This window comes from Urocampus carinirostris, chromosome 11 (genome assembly GCF_059441175.1).
Source record: "Urocampus carinirostris isolate Australia breed hairy pipefish chromosome 11, RoL_Ucar_1.0, whole genome shotgun sequence".
Classification (NCBI taxonomy): Eukaryota; Metazoa; Chordata; class Actinopteri; order Syngnathiformes; family Syngnathidae; genus Urocampus; species Urocampus carinirostris.
Genome location: NC_142359.1, coordinates 30,969,331 through 30,995,913, shown reverse-complemented (window position 1 = coordinate 30,995,913; position 26,583 = coordinate 30,969,331). Strand labels below are relative to the sequence as shown.

General features: G+C 41.9%; 1 protein-coding gene across 1 annotated transcript; it reads left to right on the top strand.

Moving 5' to 3' along the window:
• The first annotated feature begins 3,625 nt into the window (after positions 1–3,625).
• Positions 3,626–9,348, top strand: LOC148357064 (serine/threonine-protein kinase pim-3-like). Its single transcript, XM_088347706.1, has 6 exons — positions 3,626–4,304; positions 4,391–4,500; positions 4,567–4,617; positions 5,471–5,834; positions 6,935–7,111; positions 7,728–9,348. Exons 1-6 carry the CDS (start codon positions 4,217–4,219, stop codon positions 7,931–7,933), a joined length of 996 nt encoding a protein of 331 aa, XP_088203832.1. The 5' UTR covers positions 3,626–4,216; the 3' UTR covers positions 7,934–9,348.
• Positions 9,349–26,583: the final 17,235 nt, after the last annotated feature.

Below are 26,583 nucleotides of genomic sequence, written 5' to 3'. Positions count from 1 at the left end.
TCAATATGGTTGGTGTAAAGTGTGAAGAAGAGGCGAGCTGTTTCTTTTGAAATGAAAGTGGAATAAGAAAGCTTGATGCGGTTGAGAAAATGGTGGGATCGCTTTTTCGGCCACTTTTTACCACAGAGAAGGACGTCTCCTAACTCTTGAAGCTCATCCTCAAAAGCATGTTAAACTTAACTTTTTTTATCTTTATAAAGCATATTATTTTATTAAATATTTATTTATGACTACAAAACATCAGCTTGTTGGCCTTGGGGGTAGGGCGCCCGCCCCGAGACTGGGAAATTGCTGGTTCAAGCCTCGGCCGCCTCATACCTAAGACTTTCAACATTGGTACCCATTGCGTCCCTGCTTGGCGCTCGGCATTAAGGGTTGGAATTGGGGGTTTTGGTCACCTAGTGACTCCCAACATATCAGTTGGGTTGAGCAAGGGGGCTGGGAATCCCCTCCTCTGTATCAATCTCCCAGAAAGAGTCAGAAATGTGAATGTTCTTGACTCTAGCCACCTCCCACAAGGGGGATATGGCTCCGGTATAAATATATATATATATATATATATATATATATAATATATATATATATCATCTCATCTCATCTCATTAGCTGCACCGCTTATCCTCAGTAGGGTCGCGGGGGTGCTGGAGCCCATCCCAGCAATCATCGGGCAGTGGGCAGGGGACACCCTGAACTGGTTGCCAGCCAATCGCAGGGCACACGGGGACAGACAACTCATTCGCTCATTCACACCTAGGGACAATTTGGACCGGCCAATTTACCTGAAATGCATGTTTTTGGAATGTGGGAAGAAACCGGAGTGCCCGGAGGAAACCCACGCAAGCACGGGGAGAACATACAAACTCCGCACAGGAAGTCTGGAGCTGGATTTGAACCCACGCAGGAGGTTCCCATGACATGAACTGTGCCGCACATGCGCTAACCACTGCGCCGCCGTACTGCCCATATATATATATATATATATATATATATATATATATATATATATATATATATATATATATATATATATATATATATATATATATATATATATATATATATATATAAAATAACAAAACATCACAAGTTACTTACTTACTTACTTTAGCTTTAAACATACTTATATAAACCCTAAACATACATTTATTAAAAAAATACAGCAGTGTAGCAACTTACGAATGAATTCAACTTACTAACAATCATTCGTAAATAGGGCAGCATCTGTATTCCAGTGTTTTTCTTTAATGAACAGTAGACCCCTTGGATATGGTGACCTCGCCATAGGACGTTTTCACTTTACTGTGTGGAATGAGATGTTTTTTTCACCCCTCTTTACAGCATTTTCCTCGCTTTAAGAAATCAACACCAAATGAATTTGCATGCCCAAATTTGAATCGAATGCAAACTCTGTTGTGTTTGTGCATATGAGAAGAGACATCTCTAAGATGCCTTTCTGTTATTGGTAGACATCATATAACAGGCGGGTCTGCTATTAGATTGCGTCACTGCATCATGTAAGAGCCAATACGCTAGTGGGTGAACTACATCCCACAATGCCTTTCTTTTTCTTTACTCAGTTCAGGATCTTGTGTGCTTTGTAAAGACTTTGAAAGTTGGCGATACAGTACTGTAGTTTTTTGTACTGTATTTATCAGATATGGGTCCCAAGGCTTGCAGTGATGCTAAAGAGGAAAGCAAAATTGGGAAATCAATGGAAACAAACCTTGCAATTATCAAGAAATACAAACAAGGCATACGCATCGTTACCCTCAATAAGTTGCACGGCTGTAACTGACGATCGAGACAATCGAGACAATCATTAAAAAAACAGGATGTGATCTAAAGGCTTGAAAACCCTCGCAAGTGAAAGGTTTAAAATCAGTTTGAATCTTAATTTGCTATCTCCTTTTCTTTTGCATCCACCCGCTACTCCACTCGACCAGCTCAAGTCACGTCGCACCAAAGGTAAATAAGATGTCCTTTTTTTCTTTGAATTGAATTGTCATTATTGTCATTGGTAACAACATGGTGAAACATTGTATGCAGATTAGACATGGCACTCCAGGGGTACTTACAACAAAGACAGTTAGTTCTTTGTTCCTTTATCTCTTTGTTTCCTTATCCTCACTGTGAATGCGGACCTGGAGTCGTCCAATTTTGCTGTCACAGCATATCCCATGTTGTAACAATGACAATAAAGGCATATTCTATTCTATTCTATTCTAAACATGTAATAAAGACTTTAAAGGTGCGGTCTGGAATTTGAACGTTTTTACTCTCTTCCACCATCTCCTGGCTTAAAGTCATGATCACAGCCTCATTCTGCTCATTCCTCAAGAATCTTAGACACGCTGGAAAAAACTGTTCTTTTTCATCTTTTGGGGGGGTGTTAAGTTGGTGCTTGGACTATATTTTAAACTTTTCTTACGTTTACACTTCTCATGCTACACTAACAAAAAACTGCAATTATAATTATATAGTCCCTCTCCACACACACACCCTCCCCCTCCCTGCTTCCTAATGCGTTGCACGTACAAGGACAGCAATGCTAAAAGTAAGATAAAAGCAGATAGGTGTGGTAATTTTTTCAGAAAGTCTCTTTGAACTCAGTTGGGCATTGTTAACACATACTAAATATAGAAAATATCCAACTTTTAACTTTTTAAGGACAACTCGAACAATTCACGCCAACTTCAAAGAGAAATGTCTCTGAGCCTGTTTGTCCTTATGTTAAAGGGAGAGTGTGTAATATTTAGTGTCTCCTAGTGGTACAAAAAAACTTTCATTTAGTAAAAAAAAGGAATACCAGGCAAAAATACCTGAGCTATCATATCAATGTTAATTTGTATTTCAAGAAATCATTAGAAAATAAATGTGTATTTCTTTTGCATAGAGGAATACCTACCTAAGGTCGCCGCCATGTTTGTCAAGCAACGTCCTACTCCACCGTGCTCTGTGGTAGTGGTTTTCGTATGCATTAGACAAAAGACCAACCACACTCTGAGGTTTTTGAGCTTTCCCTTTCCCTCATATTTGTTTCAGATCAGGGGATGATGTAATGGTCTTTATGTGATTAAAGGCTATACAAATAAACCTTTTTTGACCCGTCTCAAAATGGATGAATCTCGTATCCCGGCAGTCTAATGTATTTCTCATACTTCAGAGATAAAGTGCTGCGAAAGTTGATTGTTTTTTTTTTCTTTGTATTTGTATGATTTAACAAGCAAATTTACACGCCTCATTTTTAGTAACTATGTTGCTAACAATTACTGTCTGTTTTTTGCTACTCTTTTGGGATGGATACACACCCGTCTGAACAAAGAACAGTAGCGACATATTCATGACTAATTTTCTATGGGTTGTCCACAAATTGAGCTTTTCTTTTCCAAGCAGACTGCATGTCTCTTTCTGCAGAGCTGAAAGAAGGGGGGGGTTAAGCCCACACAAAAAAGGAAAATAAAGGGGGAGCGTCCCAAAATTGCCGCCACGTGCACTTAAATGCCTGCTTTAGTACGACAACTTTGACCTGATTGGTCCACGCTCAAAGCAGTATTTATATACGACATTGGATTGGTTGCCACCTTGGAGTCTATAGTATACCCACTGCAAATCTCCCAGACAAGAGATTCTTGCGCGTCTCGTACTATGAGAAAGTAGTACCCTAATTTCAACAAATTTTAAGATGATTATTTTGACATAAAGCGCGTTAAAAACCAATATTATTTTTTGAGTGTGTTTTCGGACGTTTTTAATGGAAATCGGTGTTTTACTGTCGAGAGGCCACCCTTGTATTGGGCGCGGAGGGATACGTAACGTCCCACCGCGCGTCAAAATATTGGCTCCGGGAGAGCGCGGAGAAACTCAGACAGCGGCGACTCTTCGGGATCACAACATATCGCGGTGGACTTTATTTTTTATTTAACCTTCCTCGATTCGCTTGCGGTTCTTAAGAAGTCGGACGACTACGGAAGAAAGTTTTCATTTTTTGCCGGCGGTACCTCGACTGTTTTCAGTCGACATCGAATCTCGTTCATGTCGGTTTTCGCGCACCGGCTCGCGACTTTGTGGTCGTGACACGAATTTTGCTGGCGCCCGGCTGGACTGGATTATAACCCACGCCAGTATTTAGACGGCGCCTCAATTTCTTTGCCCAAAAAAAGTCTTTCGCCACTGGATTTTCTTCCATTTTTCTCCTTTTCGACCTTCTTTTTGTACTATGTTGCTGTCAAAGTTCGGTTCCTTTTCGCACATTTGCAACCCTTCGAGCATGGACCACCTCCCCGTGAAAATCCAGCTTCAACCGGGTAGGTGCCGTTGAAAAGGGGATCACGGCTAATCAGCTGAGCGATGTGTGGAACTACTACATTTTCCAATGTCCTTTTCGAAACAGTTAAAATGGAGAAGGAGCCGTTCGAGAAGGTGTACCAAGTGGGCTCCGTGCTGGGGAGCGGTGGCTTCGGCACCGTCTACGCCGGGAGCAGGCACTCTGACGGGGCACCGGTAAGTGGAGAAATTGGCAAATTTTAACTGAAGCCGTTCTAAATTTTGATGTGAATTTCCCTCCAGGTGGCGATAAAACACGTCGCTAAGGAGCGAGTGACCGAGTGGGGTTCGATTGTAAGTGTTTGTTTTGATCAGTGTTGGGCGCGTTACTGGGAAAGAAATTGGATCAGTTGCCGTTGCTAGTTACTTCATTTAAAAAGTAATTGCGCGAAGATACACTCATTGAAGCCGACCACCTAAAAACTGCTTGAAATATTCACATAATAAAAGAAAAAGAAGAAAACGTGTACAGCAACCCATTAAGCTTGATATTTCATGTGTAATCTTGGGAGCTTGCAAACGAACACATAGCCGAGACACTCCAAATCCATTTTGTCTAAGGGCTTTTTAAACCAGTCAAAGATTTCCTCCATTGCTGAGTACTGTAAAATGTTTTCTTTTTCCTCCAGGGATGATATATTGCACACAAAAACAGGACGCATTTACCATCAATTCTGTGCCCCATTTATTTCGCATTATCTTGTTCCTGTATATGCCACACCCCTGATTGCAGTTTGTTATTTTATAGTTGTAAATGCACCTTTTATGTGAGTATATAGGGTAGGGAGAACATCAGTATAGGGAGAAGTTCTCTGCTTGAAACAGTGCCACCGTAACTACTAAGTTTTATTCCAGTTTGGCGACATTATTAGCGGTTGATGCTAGCGGACTTAGGGTTAATTATTCCGTACTAAGCGGGGGGAAACAGGTACAGATTAGATTGTATTGAAATTCTTAAACTTACTTTAATGAGTACGGTGTAACAACGTTTGAGTTGCAAATACGTATAACTAAAACGTCACTGTAGTCGTTGCAGAGAAAAGTAATTGGGTTCCTTTGTAACGCGATGTTCCCAACATTGGTTTTGATGTTGTCGATAAGGGCTCTGCTTGTTATTCCCGCACTCATCCCGCGTCCCCCCCTTCAGAACGGAAGCATGGTCCCCCTCGAGATCCTCCTCCTCAAGAAGGTCAGCTCGTCTTTCCGCGGCGTGATCAAATTGCTGGACTATTACGAGCGCGCCGACGGTTGGCTTCTGGTGATGGAGAGGCCGGAGCTGGTCAAGGATCTTTTCGACTACATCACTGAGAAGGGCGCCCTGGACGAGGACACGGCACGCGCCTTTTTCCGGCAAGTGCTGGATGCGGTGCTCCACTGCTATAGTTGCGGGGTGGTGCACCGGGACATCAAGGATGAAAACCTTCTTGTGGACTTGCGCACCGGGGAACTCAAGCTCATCGACTTTGGATCGGGGGCTGTGCTGAAGGACACCGTGTATACTGACTTTGACGGTGAGTTTTATTTTACACCTGTCAAACTCATGGCTCTCGGGACAAATGTGGCATGCTTACATCGTTTTATGTGGCCTTCCAGACAATGCTGAGAGAATCACAAGTGAAAAATTAGTCAAACATCAACCTGCAGTTTTAAATATGTCCACTGGACGTCGCCAAAGATAGGCACCACTCGCAAAGCACCCACTCTAGCTGTGTTTGCTGACTACCATTTATCAAAATTCAGAACATGAAGACTACCCACCCTTCTGATACTTTACTTAAAATTAAAATCACAAATGCTCTGTTAAAAGGAATACGAAACATAAAAAATAACACCTGGGTGTCTTTGCAGAACTTTAAAAAAAGCTTCCCTCTGATATATATATATATATATTTCATTTAAATATTTTCATTTAAAAATTAATAGCAGAAAGACTTAAATTATTAAACCAATCATTTAAATTTGTGTTTTTATGCTATCTTTGTCACTTTCCAGTCTGCAAGAGTTCCCCCGAGTCAAATAAACTGCAGTGGAAGCCAATTTAATTGTTGTTCAGCCTATTTTTTTAACAAATGCACAGTTGATAAGAGATTCAATCTAGAGTTAAGGAAAAGGGTGAGCAGCAGCTGGGGCATATTTTTATGCCGTTAATTTATTAGCCCGGCCCCTGTGAGAATATTTTTTCTATTTTGTGGCTCAAATGAGTTTGACACCCCTGATTTATTTGATGCGGTTGCCCTTGCACTCGGCGCTAGTTTTAGTCGCGGAGGCGTTCCCTGGTTCCGTGACGCAGCAGTGAATTTGGGGGGCTTTTCTCATCACAATTTAGAATTTTTAATTGGTGGGCCGTTTGTGACGACAGAATAAATGACTCAAGCGCATCCGTGCGGGAATCGAACGGCGTGAGTCAGTGTTGTTATGGAGTGCCACGTAACGTGTTTGTTGTGAAACCCGAGCCGCGGCGTCACAAGATGGGATCACGTTTCCGCCTCTGTTGTGGTGCAGGGGGGTTAGTCAGTTTGTTATGGTTGCACTGGGAGCCTGCTTTTTCCTTTTTTTTCTCCTCCTCTTTGCACTCTCTCTACTCACTGCCCCCCGTTTATTTTTGTTTTAGGTACCCGAGTGTATAGCCCACCGGAGTGGATCCGTTTCCACCGGTACCACGGACGTTCGGCCACAGTGTGGTCGCTCGGCGTTCTGCTGTACGACATGGTGTGCGGAGATATCCCCTTCGAGCAGGACGAGGAGATCCTCCGGGGAAGAGTCTATTTCAGGAGGAGGGTGTCAGCCGGTGAGTGGCAGCCACATAAAGATAGACTCGGGCGCCCCCTAGCTGTTTTACGTGCTAATGCCGTGACAAGATTTATTGACAACAGTGTTTTATGGGCCAAGCCACTTGCTATACATGGCCTGCCATAATTTACTGTAAAACAGGGACATTTTAGTGAAATTTATCTTCCTAACGCAAGGGTGGGGTTTAGGAGGGGAAGGCTTCTACGGCTTTCCCATAGTGACGGGAGTGCATTTGCTTTTCCAATTTTTCAAGTTTGCTTTTACCTGCAGAAGTTGTATTGAGTTATATATAATCTACCAGATACAAATGTTCATTTTGTTGTGTATTCCACGTGTTGCAATGACAATAAAGTACATTATATTTTTCTGTTTTATTCTAACCATTGTTAGTGACAAGTTTATTGTCATTGTAACGTTGCGACCCGGGTTCGAATCCGTTGTGTATAATGTTTTGTTACTAATCAATCGGTTAAACAAACAAATACAGTATTATTATTTTTGTACACATATAATATTTTTACCATTTTCGTTTGGCGGGACAGATTAAGACATGTGATATATGTGGCCCCCTGGCTGTAATTTGCCCATCCTTACGTTATTTCTTGATTGTCCAGAATGCCAGTCGTTGATCAAATGGTGCCTGGCTCTTCGACCCTCGGACCGGCCCACGTTGGAGCAAATCTGCGACCACCCATGGATGAGAACGACAGCCGAGGTTCCCTCCTCTAACGGCGAGGAGCCGGCCGGTGGCGACATCCGCTTGCGGACCATCGCCACCGATTCGTCATCGAGCACAACCTCCAGCAAGGGAAGCCTGTGAGGAGCGGTCCCAAGGACTCTAATGACTTGCGGGGGGATCAGAAGAAGAAGCTGGGCCGCAAGGAGTTAACTGACTCTAGCTCTGCATCCTGCTGCTCCGCGGCCACGAACGTTCGGCTTTACAACTGTTTGCCGTTGCTTCTCTTCAGTTCTCCCCTTGCTTGTGTTCCATTGGTTCTGTTTAGTTGTTTCCTAAAGGGGGAGCATTTTTTGCTGTCGGGCTGGTCTTACCAGAACTGTTTTTCCTCGTCTGACCTTCACTTAAGAACTTGTTTTCGTTAGTAGGCTGGTATATGCACATGGCAAAGCCTTCCTATTAAGATGTGGCTGCTCTCATAGAGCTTCGGAGAGAACTTTTTTTTTTTAATTATTATTATTCAATGTTTTAAAAATGTTTTCATTTTGGAGTGCCTTGTTTTTGGAACGCTGCTGTTTCTGGGGGCTTTTCATCTCAACCTTTTTTTTATAATCAACCTCAGTGACGGGAGACCTACGTCACCAACAAGCCAAGTAGCCCCCAGCTGAGAGGCTGCGAGAGCATTCGAGAGGAGAGAACGGATTACTTGAAACACACGCGCAACTGTGTATCACTCTTCAAAGCTGCTCATCACTCTATAGCCTGAACAGGTGTTTTTCTGAAACTGGATCCTGTCTTTTTCTGAATGTCTACAACGCGTCAACACACCCTTCTCCACCCCGCTCGGCCTTCTCTTTTATTCTCCCGCTGTTTTCAGCCACGCCTGTTGCGAGGTGTGTCGCCTCTCACTTTTTGTCTCCCTGCTTGACACTTCTTCCCATCCCCCCACCCTTTGTCCTCCTTCGGGGGCTCCTTTGGGGTGCGGAATGCACAAACAATGCAATATTCATCCACTTATGTTTTTACCCCTCCCCCAAATATTGTACAGTGTGTTCTCCCCGCATTTATGCGTGTATATTTTTCCCCCTTATTTGCATTTAATTTATTTGTAAAGAAAACGTAGACATTCCACATTCTGTGGCTATTTATTTTATTTATTGTTTATGCTTCAACCCCCCCCCCCCCCCACACAAAAACGGTTTTTGCATATCCTACTTGGCCTTTAGTTTGCATTCCTAATTTATTTTTACATATCGACTGTTTTTTTTCTCTGTAGATTTGGAGGATGCACTGACAGTTGTCGATGTTAAAGCGGAATATAACAAGTTTACTTAAATTTGAAAAAGATTTGAATGTTATTTAACTCCTTTTGAGATTGAATCCATCTGCTTTCTGTTATTTCAAGTTGGAAGTTTGAGTTGTTTGCAAAGCAAAACAATTGCAGTTTTCACATTAGCCTCGACACCTTCGGGCTCACTGTTGCCACTTGAGGCTCCAAAGGATGGATTTTTTTTTTTTATATACTAAATTTTCAATTAAAGTTCCACTTTTATGTACAGAAATAATTTGTGTGATTGTTTGATTGTTTCCTGACTATTTGAATCATTTAGGAGTTAAACATATGCGGGAGTGGCCTTAAATAAGCGACGTGTCGTAGAGGCCAGACCCACATCCTCAGCATTGCCGAGTTGTTGAGGATGGGCTCGGGTAAGACACCGCCATATCTACTGTTCACCTCTCCTGGTTTCATGACTACTTGAGCCAGCTAGAAGTAAAAAAACTATGGTGATGGCCAAATATGTAATAAGATTAGTAATGAATGGCATTAATACTCTTCTGAGTACTTAAAATGGAACTCAATGTAAAAATAACGGCACCAGAAAAACTACCAAACGAAATGCCCGGAAAATGAGCAAAGACACAGGTATCAAAAAAAAAAACTGAAAATTTGAAATGTACAGAAAATCATTAAAAATAAATCAAAATGTGCTAAAAAGTATTGGAAAGGATCAAAAAGATAGTGGAAAATGTGAAAAAGTACTGACTCAACTAAATCATATAAAGAAGTACTGAAAAGTGGTGTTTTTGTACAAATAACTCAAAAGTATGAAAATAAAAAAGACAAGCAATCAATGAAATGCCAAAGTAACTGGGAAACAACCCATAAAACGACCAAGACGTCAAAATGATCACTTTCTTCAATTATCAGTTAAGATTGGGGCCACAAAATATCCCGCAAGCAGCATGTTTGCAACCCATGGTATACATGTACATCAAAATGACGTAGAAACTCATTCAGATAACTCGATTTTGCTGATGCCGCATGAAAAGTATGCAAAGCAGTCCGGGCAAAAGATTCTCTTCTGTGTCAAGTCGCCAGACACAAGAGGAAGATGCCAGAAGACGTCCTTTGGTCCCCCGGTGGGCGCAGATGGACCTGTGGGTGTCCACCCACTCGGTCTGCATGGCCAGCATCGGGAAGAGGAAAAGATGCGAGATCGCACCACTGCTGCCAGTGATACTACACTTGACACTAGCTTCATTGTCTCTTTGATGCATGTGTGGGATTGTGTCTGTCCGTGTGACCCGTGCTTTAAGGACACGCGGCCATTACAATACTTGAGTTTGCCTTGGCTCCAAGTCGAAATTGAGCAAAGGGTTCATGAGACATTAACAGATTTCTTACACATTACAAAAATGAAACCTAAACAAAGTAAAGGGCATACCATTCTTTTTTTTAATCTTATGTTTCTTTTTGGAAGAGACAGTGTGTGTTATCGACAGATTTCATGTCAGTTTATTGACCCTTTGCACATGACATCCATTGCATTCCCCAGAAGTAAAAGCGCCATGACGGACGGCAAAGGCACCTGAGAGGACGGCATTCGAATAAGCAGTTGAGTTGAAAGAAATATCAGTAACCACGCGAGAAAAGTACAACCACCACTTTTTACCATGGTGATTTCTTGCTGTGCAAACTGGCAAGGTTCTAAGCCCAAGTGGGCGTTTCATCCCTTTTGATGAAGACAGAAGCTGGCGATGGTCAGCTAAAATCAATCGGAGGGACTGGAAGCCCTCAAATTACTCCAGGGTTAGCAGAGATAATTTTCTACAAGGCACGTTTTATCTATTTTCAGTCAATTTTATGTTAAGTAGGTACGAGTCACGTCAAAGACACTCATTGTAGAAGTATGCTAGTGCTGCTGATACTGTGTTTTTGATGTCTGCTGTGGATAAATGCATTGGCCTATTCTAAAAGATCATAAATGCTAAACAGTTTGAGAAACTTTCGGTTACAGTCAATTTGAGATTTGATGGCACCCGGGATAAAACATATTAGCATACACAGCTACCGTTAGTGTCTTACCTTTGCCAGTATGAGGTATCTCTACCTGTCAGCGTACTGGTAACCCAACCAGCTATGGTGAATTGGTAAGTATTCAGACTTTTATAAGCTTTTGCCGAAGGGATTGAATATTATAGCTTTTTTGTTGTTGTCCACTCTTTACTGGCGTCACCCACATGGAGTACTGTTTAAAAAGATACCGCCGTCCGACATTTTATGTTAAGTAGGTACGAGTCACGTCAAAGACACTCATTGTAGAAGTAAGCTCGTGCTGCTGATGCTGTGTGTTTGATGTTAGCAGCGTCACCTTACTTCACGTGGTAATGGTCATGTCGGTGCAAATTTCAAGATACAAACATTCTCAAACTTTGGATGCCAGGCCTCTAGATGGCGATGTCATTTTGAGGCAAAACAGGGAGTGCACACGTAGAAAACTTTTAGACATTCTAGTGCAGGGGTCGGCAACCTATGACACGCGTGCCAGCAGTGGCCCGCGAGGGGTTAACCAGTGGCATGCAAGCGCACGGCAAAATAAAATGAGGTTTTTTTAAAGCGCATTTACCTGAAATTTAGACATTTTCAGTTGCGCGCCCTGTTGTTTAGAGGCTTTATGGTCGCGCCCCTGCTCCTCTGCTCTGTTTGTGAGTGTGTGTCTGTGCGGCGCCGAGGAGAGGAAGAGAGATCTGTGTTTTAACCCAGGGAACGAAACTCAAGCGTGCGATAAACGAATGAATCATGGCGGCTCCTCCTGCGAAAAAATGTCGTTCTTTTCAGCCAGCGTGGGCAAATGACTGGGGCTTTGTGCAAAAAAAAATGACCGTGCTGTTTGTGCATTATGCCTCGAGAGCATTGCCCCTTGCATATCAAGGGTAAAACGTCGATACGTAACAAATCATGAACATTAATTCAAGGACGAGTCTGACAAGGCGGAGACATTAAAACACGCTGTGTCCAGGTACGGCAAACAAACACAGACCCTGAAAACCATTGTCACTGCTAAAATCGCCATTGCTCACGGCATAGCAAAGCATGTAAAATATTTTACTTAATGCGAATATATTAAAAAAGCGTTCTTTTCGAGCTCGGAGGTTTTGTTTGGTGGCTTGCCTAACAAATAGACAATCAAAAACAAGAATAAAACACATGCCCATGTCTGCCAGAAGTGTTTAACGTCAAGAGTAGGGGCTGTCAGAAAGCGTGTGTGTGCGTGTGTGTTTCAATTTGATTTTTTCTGCGATAAGATTTCATTGGTGAATAGGATGGTAGGTGTCCATATCACTTGTTTTTTGATTATAGTTCATTGTTGATGAAGAATGGTTGATTCTTGTGGTCAAAAGTTGAAGTCATGGATGTCTACAGGCCTTTCCACGCGTTGCTCACAATCCTTTTATTTTATTTTATTGATGAACAAGAATAGTGCTAGATAAATAGGTCAGTTATACGATTTCAATGTCCATCCATGTTGTATATTTGGACTAGTGTAAAAATGGCAGCTCAGTTGGATACAAAAAAATGTTGTGCGAGTCATTAACCTTGGTGTGGCACACTGATTTACAAGGAAATTTGAAAGTGGCACCCCTCACCGAAAAGGTTGCTGACCCAGGTCCTAGTGGTTGTCTGATACTATTGTAACCCTACTTCAAATAATTCGTACCTGGTAATAGAATTATAAGTTGTTATTTTAGAATCACATATCAAACTCGGAGCTTTACGTGCCAATGGGTAACAAAAAGTAGCTTTGGTTTCAAAAAGGTTGGTTACCTCTGGTTTATATAATGTTTGCTTGTGGTGTGCATTTTCGCTTACTAATTCTGTTGTTGTTACTGTTTTGATGAGCTTCATTTCTAAACATGCGTTGTGTTGATGTTGCAGCTCCGTCGGGAGTTTGCCGCTCACCTAGGAGGCCTCCCGCTCTCCTCCGGGGACTCGCCGCCTCTCGGTCTGGTCCTGGTGTTCATTAAAAGAAAAAAAAAGGCACGCTTGCCAACAGAGGAGTACCTGGCTGGGAACCTGCTGCTCACCCTGAAGGAACTCTTTGTTCTGAGGAACGCCATGCATCTGCACCGTAAACACCACGGGTGAGCGTGGGCACACGCACATGCGTAAATAAAATGTTGACCTGCTTTGTTTGAAAGCACAACAGAATGTCTTGTAGTAGCAGGTTTTATATGATCCTGTTGAATCATCACAATTAGCTGCATCAAAGTTACCTTGTAGTAAAGGAAGATCAGGCCTAAAAAATCCAGCCTGACCCACGTCCGCGTGTATTAGAGCTGGACTCAGCCCGAGCCAGACTAATAAACTTGATTTGCAGAATCGACCCCTAAGAACATCCGAAATTTCATATCTTATATGTGAAGACTCCATAGGATGAGAGGTGATTTGTGACCATGAATTAAAGCATGTTTTTTGTAACACAATCTAAGTTAAACAAGACTGTATAAACTTTTACATATTTTACATTGAGCATCAGTCTCTTCAGTCATGCAAGTAAAGTTATGCTAAAGGTCTTACTGAACAGATTGAAACCACAGCCTGGAAACATCCTAGCCGAAGAAGAGGCAGGTCTCAGGGAGAGAAGGAGCACCACAGAACAGATTTTAATCCGCGCATCCTATGCGAGAAGTTACAACAACAACTGAAAAACATATATCACGTCTTTGTGGATTTCAAGAATTTGACAACTTGGCAAGCTCCTTTATGGGTCACTATGTGTAAGTTCAGCATGGACCATTGAACAAATGTATCCTAATGCCAACAGTGCGGTATTTATCAATGGTACCATTGGAGCGTGGTTTCTAACCACAGTCTGTGTGAGACAATGCTAGATAGATAGATAGATAGATAGATAGATAGATAGATAGATAGATAGATAGATAGATAGATAGATAGATAGATAGATAGATAGATAGATAGATAGATAGATAGCCTGGGTTCATACAGGGTTAACAGATTTTACAGTTGAAGGGAGTTATTAGAAAATCAGAAATCTGTTTCAGAGTGGATAAAGTGTAGAAAATTCAACCTTATTATTTTTCTGTACACTCTCCTTGTGTTTTGCTTCCTCTTATGGTTGCAACGTGACAGTTTGTTCTTAAAATATAAGTTTGGGAAAAACCTCCCGGTTTGAAAGAGTCACGTCTGTTGCGGCGACGAATATTAAGGCCTGCCTTGGCCACAGGTATGCAACACTTGAGGCACTTGAGGCTCGGCTCAGGAATGCGTGAGAGCCAATGACGCCTTCTACGCGAGAGTATAGAAATATATGTGATCAATGGAATCCTGGGAATCTGAACTCAAATCAGGGGGTCATTTTATGACTCCATATTTGGTTGTGTGTCTCCAGTAGCGAATGGTAGGCCATGGTCGGGAGGGGGGAGTGGCTTATACAGGAGCAACAATCCTACTGGATGAATGGCGCAAATGTAAGCACAGAATTTACACTACAAGTCAATGAATTTTGGTCTTTCTATTTTCACAACGGCTGAGTGATTAGCGCATCAGCCCCTCAGTACGGAGGTCCTGGGTTTAAATCCAGCTACAAGCCTCCCTGTGCAGAGATTGCATGTTCACGCCGTGCCTGCGTGGGTTTTCTACAGGCACTCCGGTTTACCCCACATTCCAATAACATGCATTTCAGGTTGATTAGTGACGCCAAATTGTCTCTAGGTATGAGTGATTATACCAATGGTTTTAGGTCTCTGTGTGCCGTACGACCGGTTGAGGCTGTCCTCTGCCCGCTGACCCAACAAAGCTGGGATGGGCTCCAGCACCCCCGCGACCCTAGTGAATATAAGTGCGCCAGGAAATGGTTGGATGGACCATGCCTGGGGAAAAAGGAAAATATCTTGGACTGTACCCAATAATGGAGATCTTCTAGTAGTTTTATGTTTTGAGTATTATAAAGCAGGTGACTGGCTGGCAACCAGTTCAGGGTGTTCCCTGCCCACTGCCCGAAGACAGCTGGGATAGGATCCAGCACCACCGCGACTCTACTGAGGATAAGCGGTGCAGATAATGGATGGATTGATGGATATAAAGCAGGTGTAGGGGTCGACTTCTATGCCAGTATATAACCGGATAGTTACTTTAAGAGTAACATGCTATTTTTTGGTGTCAAGAATCTAGGGGGTAAATCAATTACTTTTTAAATGAAGTAACTAGCAACTGTAGCGCCAAACCCCGTTCTGTTCCAAGTTTTTCGATATTGATGCAAAATCACACAGACTGCATTAGTTCGAAACTTTTCATGAAGTAGACCTCAAGAATACAACAATAATTTGTTATGAGGTGGGGATCGGAAATTGTTAATGGCCATAGACTGGGGGATAGAACCATATGGTAATTCGCTAATGCCTTCTGAACACCCGCTACCCCATAAACCGTTAAATTAAATATAAATAGTCTATAGTCAAACCTTCCTGTGTGGAGTTTGCATGTTCTCGCCATGCCTGCGTGGGTTTCCTCCGCGCACTCCGATTTCCTCACACATTCCAAAAACATGCATGTCAGGTTAATTGGCTGCTCCAAATCGTCCCTGGGTGTGAATGAGCGAGCAAATTGTCTCTTTCTGTGTCTCCTGCGACTGGCTGGAAACCAGTTGAGGGTGTCCCCTGCCCACTACCTGGAGATAGTTGGGATGGGCTCCAGCACCCCCGCAACCCTACTGAGGATAAGCGGTGCAGGAAATGGATGGATAGTCTATAGTAAGTGCTACTTGTGTGTATGATACATGCATTACAAACCTTGCTGATTGAATACAGTACAAAAAACAAAGTATTGTATTTCCGAGGCGCAAAATCTTTACAAAGCACGCAAGATTCTAAACTGAATGAAGCGACAGGAAGGCATTGTGGGATGCAATGGGGTAAACCAATAGCAGACCATCTTCATCATTTCATTTAACATCAACCAATAGGAGCCAGGCATCTCGAAGATGTAACTCATCATATGCACTAACACCACAATATATGAATTTTATAAGGTTTTAGCCACATAATAGTTTGTTATTGTTGTCGTATAGTGGGAAATGCTGTAGAGAGGGGCCAAAAATACATCTTATTATCGCGGGGGTCTTCTGTACTTGGAAAAGAGCTCCGATAAATATTGTATCAAGGGATTTTCTAAAAAATGTTACTTTTACACTTGTTAGTCAGCCAGGAGCTGATATTATTGGCCGCCATCTTGCTGCCAAGGCTACACACTTTTTAAAATTTTCTTTCATTGCACATAGATTTAATTATTCATTTTTTCACACAAAACTAGAACGTAGTAAAAAAAGTTCGACTGTAAGTTTTTTTTGCTCATTTAATGTATTATTTTGTTATTTCCCCCCTCTTCTCCTTTCTTTTTCATAATTACTTGTTTTTCTCTCCATTATTTATTTTTATCCCTTGTTCTTCCTTTTTCCTCTTTCTTTTGTCTTTTCTCCCTTTTTTCTGTCCTTTTTTCTCATTTAATTTTTTAAGCATTTTTCCTTCCTTTTCCCCCTTTTCCTTTTTCTTCTTTGTTTTCTCTTTTTCTGTTTGTCCTTTTTCTTAGTTCTTTTGATATCATTCTTTCTTTTCCATTTTTCCCCTTTCCGTCCTTTTTTATTTTTCCTTTTTGTTCGTTGTTTGTAAAGGCCTGGGCAAAAAATTAGAGAAAATAACTTTGTGTTTTGGTCACTTTGAGTCTCCGTAGTTTTCTTCCTTGTGCATTTAACACTAGTTTTCGGTTGCACAACACCGTACAGAGACATCTAGTGGTCGAATGTTACACACTGTATCCCAAAGGTTTTTTTCTGCACTAATATATTTTTATGTTCTTATGTATTTCACAGTTCTCCTCCTCAACTCATTATCAGTACTTATGCTATCTTGTGTTTTGCTGGTTTCAGCGCTGTCTTCGGTAACAGCTTTAGCACATTGTAGCACTAAATGTCTTACTTCAAAGTGTCACAATGTGACCGAAAGAAGCCAATATTTCCACACGAGTGCTTACTGAGCTCTCGAGGAATGACGCAGCAATATAGCCCGTCAACAGCCGTAGGACTTTTGTCATGCCAAGAAAAAAAACAAATAAGCTAAAAAAAAAATTGCTGGAACATTGTGATCTGATGACAGCATTGCACCCAGCCACAGTTTCGCCTGACCACAATGTCTTTGAACTGAAAGAAATGTGAGAAGGTTTCACACCCTCAGGTGTATCAATGTAATACATAAATACATCAATTGTGTTGTTTCACTCCAGTCAAAACACTGAGGGCTCATTAATAAAGGTTTAAAAAAAACTCACAGTCACCTGCAAAACAAATGCTTTATGCAAATTCGTCTCTGGCGCTGTGAGTAGAAGTTGTGTGATAATGACATCAAATGTAATGCCTTTTTGAATGTAATCTGTGTTACTGGTGGACTAGTGGGTAAGTGTGTGTGCTCTCCCCGCTACGACCCTTGCATACAATGTGTTGCGATTTGAGTCAGCGATGATTATTGATTGATCAGTCGTTGCTCAAATACGGTAATATACTGTAAACCTTTGTGTAGGTTACGGTTGTTCCTGGAAGGGGGATCACCTCACGTGCGGTCCCTTCTCGAGATTTCTTCATTATCATCATGTTGAGGTTTTCGAGTTTTTTCTTTCCCTCATGTAGGTTTTAGATCAGGGGATGGTGTGATAATAGTCTGTAGTTTGCAATAGTCTGTGGTCTGTGCAGCCCTTTGAAACTCCTTGTTATTGAGGGCTATACAGATAAACATGACTTGAATTGACTAACGCCCAAGTGTCGAACTCACAGCCCGCAGGCCACATCCGGCCCCTGCGTACGATTATATCCGGTCTGTGAAATCCTTTTATCTACATCTACTATAATGGCCAGACTCTAATAAACGCTGATAACTCTTAAACTACCTGATCCCACAATGCAGCGCTTCTGCTGCCGCCACAAGACTTCCGAGAAATGTTCCCGCGTCAATCTAGTTAGCTGTAGCCTGACGAGCGCAGCCACTTTCAAAACTATCCATTCACAGACAACACGTCGGCCAGTGGAAAAACAAGGCCAACAAGTGCATGCACTTTCCAGACAAATTCCAACATGTTACCTAGTGTTCTGTTTTATGTTTTATGTTTACTATATTTGTGTACTGTGACCCAGTGCTATATCTATTCCACCCTGGTCATCCTGGAAGGGGGATTACCACGTGTGAGGTCCCTTCTCAAGGTTTTAAGTTTTTCCTTGCCCACTTGTTGGTTTAACATCAGGCGATGGTGTAGTTGTAATCCTGTCCAGTCCTTTGAGACATTTTTGTGATTAAGGGCTCTAAGAATAAATGTGACTTGACTTGACTTGCATTAATTGTGAGTCTTCAATGTCAGGAAGCAGAGACGTATTGCCCGGGGACCAACTTCTATCTATCACTATGTAACGGAAGGCTAAATGGTGAAAAGCAGGGTGATTTTTCTGTTGCTGTGGATCACGCGGATGCTAACCCTCACAATGGCCGAGAAAAAAGTTGATTTGAAAACAGATAAGTTGGCCGTGATTAAGGAATTCAATGAAAAATGGCACTACAAGATAAAACATCAGAGTAAGCTGAAAAACCTGAATGCGGAGCAAAAGATAAAGGGATGCAAAGCATATCGTTGAATGTGATATTTTAAATTTTGAAAGAAAATAGGTTTTCTCCAGTGATCAGCACTCTTTTTTTAAATTCACAATTTCTATTGAGTTTTTAACAGTTTTTCTAGACCAAAAATAGAAAGAAAAAACCCTCTCCAAACAAACCCAAAGAACGACAGGCAAAAGAACAGTTCATCAAGTGTAAATAATAGTATCTAATAGTATCTAGTATTAGTACTGTCACGCCCCGCAGCCCTTCTATGCCGAGATCCGGAACATGTCTAAAGAGCGGGATGAAACTGTACACCAAAAAACAACGGCGACCAGATGATGATGGTGGAGGGTCATATCAGGAGGTTTTGCCTCATACTGGTAACTATGGGACCTGTAGTATCTGTTTCATGTGGTAGTGAAAACCCCTACCCTCCCAAAAAACAGAGAGGGATTTTCGCCACCAGGCTTTTCTTGCCCAAGATACACCGCAGGTAGTGGTGCCGCGACCACCCTGGTACTTAAGGGATCTGTGAATGTGAAATCTGAAGGTTAAAAGAATTACTTTTTAAATGAAGTAACTAATCCCTGTAACTAATGACCCTTTTTCAGGAACTCGCCCATCACTCCCTGTAGCTACCTGGGACTGCCCCCCCTTCTTCTAGTGTTTATCTGTGTCTCTGTATCCACGGCGAAGGGCATAGTCGTCACGGCGATTATGTTGCAACCAGGACATCCAGTTCCCAGATGAGAAAAACCTTCTCATTGATATTGTTGACGATAACACTAAGCCGCCATTGTTCGCTAAAGGCACAACATGGGTCGCAAAGCCAGAACATACAGTAACCGCAGGACTTGAGGTCTGGCGGGGGTTTTTTCCCCCCACATGTTTTCTCTCAGAGCTAGCTTTTTTGAGAATCCCTGCGGTGCGAGCGAGCAAGCTCTGATTCTGGAAAAGAGGCGAGCGCAACCTGCAGTGCCGAAACTCCGACACAAGTAGGTCACACGCGGCACCGTAACACGCGAGTGCAAACGGGGTCGCTGCGCTAGGAGGTCGCTGCGCTAGGAGGTCGCTGCTCCCGGCCTACTTTGCCGTTGTGAAGATCGGGAAGCACGTGCTAATAATTGAACTGGAGTGGCAATTGAAGACACGGGGGACTACAGCAGGGGGTCGGGAACCTTTTTGACCCGAAGAGCCATAAAAGAAAAATGGATATATTTTAAGGAAAAATTCAACAAAACCACCAAACCTGCTCTACAGACAAATACTGATTCATCATCACATTTTATTTCACTGTGTGACATTTGATGAAATAATAATAATAATGTCAAAGCCTGTGTCCCATATGAATATCAATATACCACTTAAAATGGTGATTTTTGTCCCTAAATAATGGTTTCAAAACAAGGTGCCAGCAAAGTTATTTGGCAAAAATGTCACAAAATACTGCAAACGAGTATACCAATGTATTTACCTTTAATGCAGACAGCGCTGGGCGAGGAGGAGAAGGAGTGCGTGCACTGTGTGTATAGCTCCGCCCATTCCTACTGCTCACCCAATCATATTGCCCTTTGCTTTGCTTGATTTTTTGGGTATTTACAGTGTGGTCCGTGGGTTTTCATCATAAGGTGCCTCAACAATGAACATATATTGTTTAATGAGCTTCCATATAAAGGACCCTTTAACAGTTTACAACCAAAATGATGTCCGTTGGTTTGAAACCTTGACTGTAAACTGTAGACACTCCCCTACTTACGACCATTTGACTTACAATAAAAAGTCGGTAGAACATTTTTTCAGGATGTCAAAAATGCACCTTTTTCCGAGTAGAGGGTAGGGCTTCTTTCCGCAGCTACCAGTGCGTGGAGGTCACCCAGCATCCACCCGGAAGAAAAAAAATCCACTTCTTCTTCCTGGTTCGTGTGTAAACATTCTATACTGTCTATACTATGGCTATACTATCTCCAGCGCGCAGAGAACTTTGACATTTTTATTGTTCAACATCTCATGCAACCATTTAATATGGTTGTTTTAAAGTGTAATGAAGAGGCAAGCCGTTTCTTTTGAAACAAAAGTGGAATAGGAAATCTTGATGCGGTTGAGAAAATGGTTGGAATGCTTTTTTCGGCCACTTTTTACTACGGAGGAGGAAGTTGCCTAACTGTTGAAGCTCATCTTCCAAAAGTAAGTTAAACTCAACTTTGTTAAGCATTATAGAGAAGGGGTAGCGAACAAGTTTTACACAAAGAGACAAAATTTTTAACTGCGAGAGTCGAAGAGCCACACCATGCCCTGACCTGCCATAACAGACAGACTCACACAAACACACACAATTAAAAACATATTATTTCCCATGACACACTCCTCCCCTTACAATACAAGTATTGTTCTTGTGTTGATTTCAAGGAAAGTGTCCACCCTCAATACACACAAAATAATAAACATGAAACAAGGCAAAGAGCCACAGTATACAGAAAATATGATGAGGCAAAGAGCCGCATTCTTATTGGCCAACAGCCGCATGCGGCTCTAGAGCCACGTGTTCGCCACCCCTGTTATAGAGCATATTATTTTATGAAATGTTTATTTTTTTGTACAATACAATTCAGGTTACGTATACAAGCCTTAAACATACTTACATAAACCTTAAACACACAAAATATAGCATTGAAGCAAGCAACAATCATCTTGTTCGTAAGTAGGGCAGCGTCTGGACCCTTTTGGTCATCGTTGTTGTTTGGGCTTCGCACGTGCTACAACCAGCTTTGTATATAACAATAATTGAAATAATTGTGCAAGTTGTATTTTATGTCCAAGCCAGTTGTACTGGCCATACATGGTTCACGAGCCATAGGTTCCTAAACACTGGACTAGAGAGATACCGTCTAAATATTTCTCCCAATTCTATTCAATGTTAAAGTATTGAATGCACAATCAGCTACCGACCACAGAGCCCACCAGATCAAAAGCCGCATGCCCAAATTTATAGAAGAAATACAATAAAATAAACTCACAACACAGGGTTCGTACAGGTGCTTGAAATCCTTGAAAATGCGTACATTTTTATGTCGTGTCTACAAGGGTTGAAAAGTAATTGAAATGTTGGTGAAATGCTTGTAAATTCTTGAAATTGTTGCAATGTTTCTCAACCAGTCTACTTGCACTTCCTTATCCCTCATGATTAACGGCACCTGGCATTCGTTTGTATAGAAGAATAGAAGAAGAAGAATAGAATAGAATAGAATTTACTTTTATTGTCATTCTTTGTAACCATGCACACAGAACGAAATGTCGATACACCTGACCCGTACAGTTAAACTGTAGCGAGCCGATGCAGCCGCAGCCAAACAGGGCGCAGCCGTTTTAGTCATTAGATGACCAAACCCCCCAATTCCAACCCTTAATGCTGAGCGCCAAGCAGGGAGTTAATGAGTACCAATGTTGTAAGTCTTAGGTATGACTCGGCCGAGGCTTGAACCAGCGACCTCCCAGTCTCAGAGCGGGCGCCCTACCATCTAGGCTACCGAGCTGGTAAAAATGTCATTATTGTCCCATGAAGTGTCCCCATGAAATACACATGAAATGTGTATCCGTTCAAGGATTACACATCAATTACGGACATTTATAATGGGCCATGCAAAATCGAGATAACGTTTCCCAGTCGTATATTGTAATGGGAAGTAAACTACACATTACTGTAATTTTTTCCCCCAACACCTATATGGGGAGAGCTTTATTTCAAAAATATTTACACACATATTGGTCAAATCCACAAAAATATTTGCGATATACTCAAGAGCTAAAATAAATAAATGCACAAGCAAGATTAAAAATGGCATATGTAAATCACAGATGTATTTGTCGCTCTGCAAAATACATGATTCACGTCGGATTTCTTCTTTCAGTGGTACTGGAGAAATTGGAAAGTTGGCTTTGAAAGTCCTTTAAAAGTGCTTGAATTTAGCCTTTAAAAAGGTGTGCGAACTCTGATTCGTAGCGCCAGAATAGTGTCAGGCTAAGCAGGGACACATTGAACTGTAATTGCACTTACAACTTGTGTTTTGTGTGCTCGTTTAACAACAATCTACAAAGGGAATTTATGAAAACACTGTACGAGTTACTAAACTAAGGAGGGGTACACAATAATTGTTGGGCTGACAGTTATCAAACTGATTACAGCCCAATATGATGTCACAGTTTACGTCCCGATAGGTAAATGTAGGCGAAAATTACCTGCTGCCACAGTGAAATATTTAATCAGCCAACACTACTTGTTAGAAAGATTCCAAGGTTTTATGTATAATAATGTTTTTATGTAGTAGTGACAATACTTGGTTGACTATAGCCTTGTCATGTGCGCAAGGGTTGTAAGAGTTTATGATCAGTCGCATGGCTCAGCATGTGTACAGGCTTTGTGATTGTAAGAATGAAATTAGGTCTAACTCGGGGCGCAATTTGTTACTTTTCTTTACTAGACATTTCCCCCTTGATTCTGCCAAAAGTTTACCCTTGGCTGTGGTTTCGCCTAGATGGTGAGTAGGGACAGTGGGAATCCCTTCATCCATTCATGCGCGTCACTAGTTAGATGAGAAGGCATTTGGCTACCGAAGGGAGTCATAGGTACTATCACCATTTACCTACACCATTGATTTTTTGTCATTCCGAGCCCTAAGTAGGAATCACATAGACACAAGCCTGCAGCCCTCACAATGTTTTGCTTTCATAAAACAGCGTGATTACTCTGGTACTAGATCCAAGCCAACTGCCAGCCGCCGGAATTTTACCGTAAATAATTTGTTTTCAATGTGACTAGCCACTGAAGCTACAAGCTGCGGTGTTTGTTTTGGTGGCCATTTGTGCAAGGGATTTTTGAATAATTGGGAGCTTACAGCAGCCTATCAAAGTCGTGCACACACGTATTGCAAACTTTGCATTGCCTTTATTGGCTGGTGCCATTAAACATGCTTCTGATTGGCCAGCACTATGAAACCCCGAAATGTGAGCATTCTTGTTGGCCAAACACTCCATCACTCAACCTTCTACATCACATTTCAAAGATTTTGCCAGACGCATCTTCCATCCCCAAGTTCTATTTGCTTCATGTGAGAGCAAACTCTAACCCAAAAGAAAAACGGCCTGGAAAGGGACGGGCACTGCTAACCTGTACTTTCCCAAGAGACACCACAGGAATTGGTGCTTGGACAATCCAGGTAGTTAAAAGCATCTTGTGAACCATGAGAATGAGGGGAAAACTTGTCAATAGAGGAAATATCTCAAATGAATTTCAAATGTCAGTGTTATCGTTAACAGTGTTAGAAGGGCCTGCTGCCACCTACTACATGGATAAATGTTGCAGGTACCCAGCTGATCACTGGAAGAAAACAAATATATAGAACAATGGCACACTTTTTTTTTTGCAAAGGTAAAATTGCTAATGTACACCAGTGCACTGCTTGAAAAACTAGTTGCAGTACCTTGTTTTTTTTTAAAGAAACAAATAGTATGCCTAAAATTATATAAACTTATGCATATAAGAATATATAGATTATGAATTAAAAGTGTGCAAACTATAGCCGAAATCTAAAGAGAGTAGTTTTGCATTGATTTGGCAGAAAGCTGAGGAGGTGGGGGCAGGGAAAGAGCTCAGAGTCCTGACAGCCTGATAGAAGATGTCCTTCAGCCTGCTTGTTCTGGCTCTGAGAGACTTCAGTCGTTTCCCTGGCGGCATCAGGTTAAAGAGGCAGTGAGATGTTTAGGTGGGGTCACCTCCAATCCCGGTCGCTTCCTGGGTGGGGGTTGTAGGTCCGAGAAAGACAGAGGGGGGGCACCAATGACCTTTTCTGCTGTTCTTGCGATGCTCTGCGGGGCCTTTCGACAGGACATGGTGAATGCACTATACCACAAAGTGATGCAGCTGGTCAGGATGCTTTTGATGGTGCTTCTGTGGAATTTGAACATGATGGGGATTGGGGCACTTGCTTTCCTTAGTTTGCAGAAAAAATACAGGCGCTGATAGGCTTTTTTGGCCAGGAATGGGGATGTTGGGGTTCCATGACAGATCTTCGCTGATAATCACAACTAGGAACTTGGTACTGCTCACCCTCTCCTCCACAGCACAGTTGATCGGTGCAACGCATGGTGTTTAATTCACCTTTATTTCACCTTTTCCTTTTGAATACAAGTCATATCCAGTGAAACATTAAAATAGACCATGCGAGAGGCCAGCGGATCAATCAAATGTGCTTAGATTTTGAGATTATTTTTCCTTGCCAAACCACAAGCAAATGGCAGCGATCCAAACGTGGGTAGCGTGGAACTCAGGTAGACGGCAAAAGGTCCCCGAAGGACTCTTCTCTTGCTGCTGCCAAGGAAGGACATGTTAGATTTCTCCTTTAACCCTCTTTTCTCTGTAGTTTTGTTTTACAAGGAAGAAAAAGGAAGCCATTAGCTCAGTAGCTTAAAAGAATGCACTCAGTGAGCTGAGATTACTTCCACTCCAGCAACGTTGAGTACAGCAGCACGGCAACACAGGCAGCCCGGCACGCTCGGTTTCCTGTAGTCAGTGCAGCTATCTGCGTACGCATGGGACACACGAGTGCATGAACCACTTTATTGTTCGCTGTGTGTTTATTTATGTTTGCGTCTTGGCGGATTATCGGCGGTGACGTCGACAGGAAGGTTCCAACTATCAGGTGACCGTTGTCATATGCGCATGGGCGTCGTGGCTTTTCCATTGTGCGTAAACAATGCACTTAATCTCGTCAATTTGAGTCGGGAGATGAGCGATAGGGCAGCTGTTTGTTTTGACATTTAAAAGCAATACAATTCGATAAGGTCATACCTCCGCCTGCGAGAGCGTCTTTCACCGTTGTGGAATTCTAACGGAAGCTAATTTGTTAGCACGTGGACCGACCATTTCAACGAGTGACATCATCTCTGGTCAACAGAAGCTGAAGCTTCATTTGCTAAGAGCCAGCTGTTGCTGAACACACTGATGACATCATGGAGAGGCCAATTTTCGTGTTAACACCTGTGTGGACGAAATTAGTGGGATTTGTGAAAATCTAGCTCTTTTTTTGGTTTATTCGGACCGATTTGGTGTGGTTGCCATCAAGTTCTTTTCCACCAAAATCATCCAAACAAAGAATTTTGCAATATTTCAGAGGTTCTTTCTAAGTGCTCTCAAAGTTCTTTCAATCTAATCTCAAGTTTTTCACAAGTTCTTAAAACCCATAACTCAGTGTTTCAAAAGTTCTTAATAACTCCTAACTTGTTCTCACCCAAAATCATCCAAACAAATGTTCTTTCCAAGTACTGCCAACTTAATTCAACTTTAGTGTTTCAAAAATTCTCCCAATTTCTTCCAAGTTCTTAAAATGAAAAGGCTTGTACGCAACCAAAATTATTCAAACATATGTTTGACCAATGTTTCAAATCTCCCTCGTAAGTTCTTTCAACTGAAGCTTATCCAATTGAGCCTTTCTTTTGTGTTTCAAATTTTCTTTCATAATCTTCACAATTTCTCAAAACCCTAACTCAATGTATTAAAGGTTCTTGATAAGTCCAAACTTATTCTAACCCAAAACTATCCAAACAAGTTTCTGCACTGTTTCAAAATTTGACCATGGTCTTCCAATCCAAACTCATCCAATTAGGGCCTTTCATCAGTGTTTCGTCAGTCCTTTAAAATTATTCCTAAGTTCTTAAAACCCAAAGTCAATGTTTTAAAGGTTCTTTCTGGTTCCTCAGAAGTTTTTTCAATCTAAACTCATCCAATTGAGCCTTTCTTCAGTGTTTCATTGGTCATTTTAGATTGTTTTAAAAATCCAAACTCAATGTTTCCTAGGTTCTTGATAATT

Bases quoted from the DNA above. Each gene is read 5' to 3' on its own strand.
- LOC148357064 (XM_088347706.1), top strand. From the start codon at position 4,217: ATGTTGCTGTCAAAGTTCGGTTCCTTTTCGCACATTTGCAACCCTTCG. The intron at 4,305-4,390 runs GTAGGTGCCGTT...TTTTCGAAACAG, and splicing joins GAAAATCCAGCTTCAACCGG to TTAAAATGGAGAAGGAGCCG. The intron at 7,112-7,727 runs GTGAGTGGCAGC...TTGATTGTCCAG, and splicing joins CAGGAGGAGGGTGTCAGCCG to AATGCCAGTCGTTGATCAAA.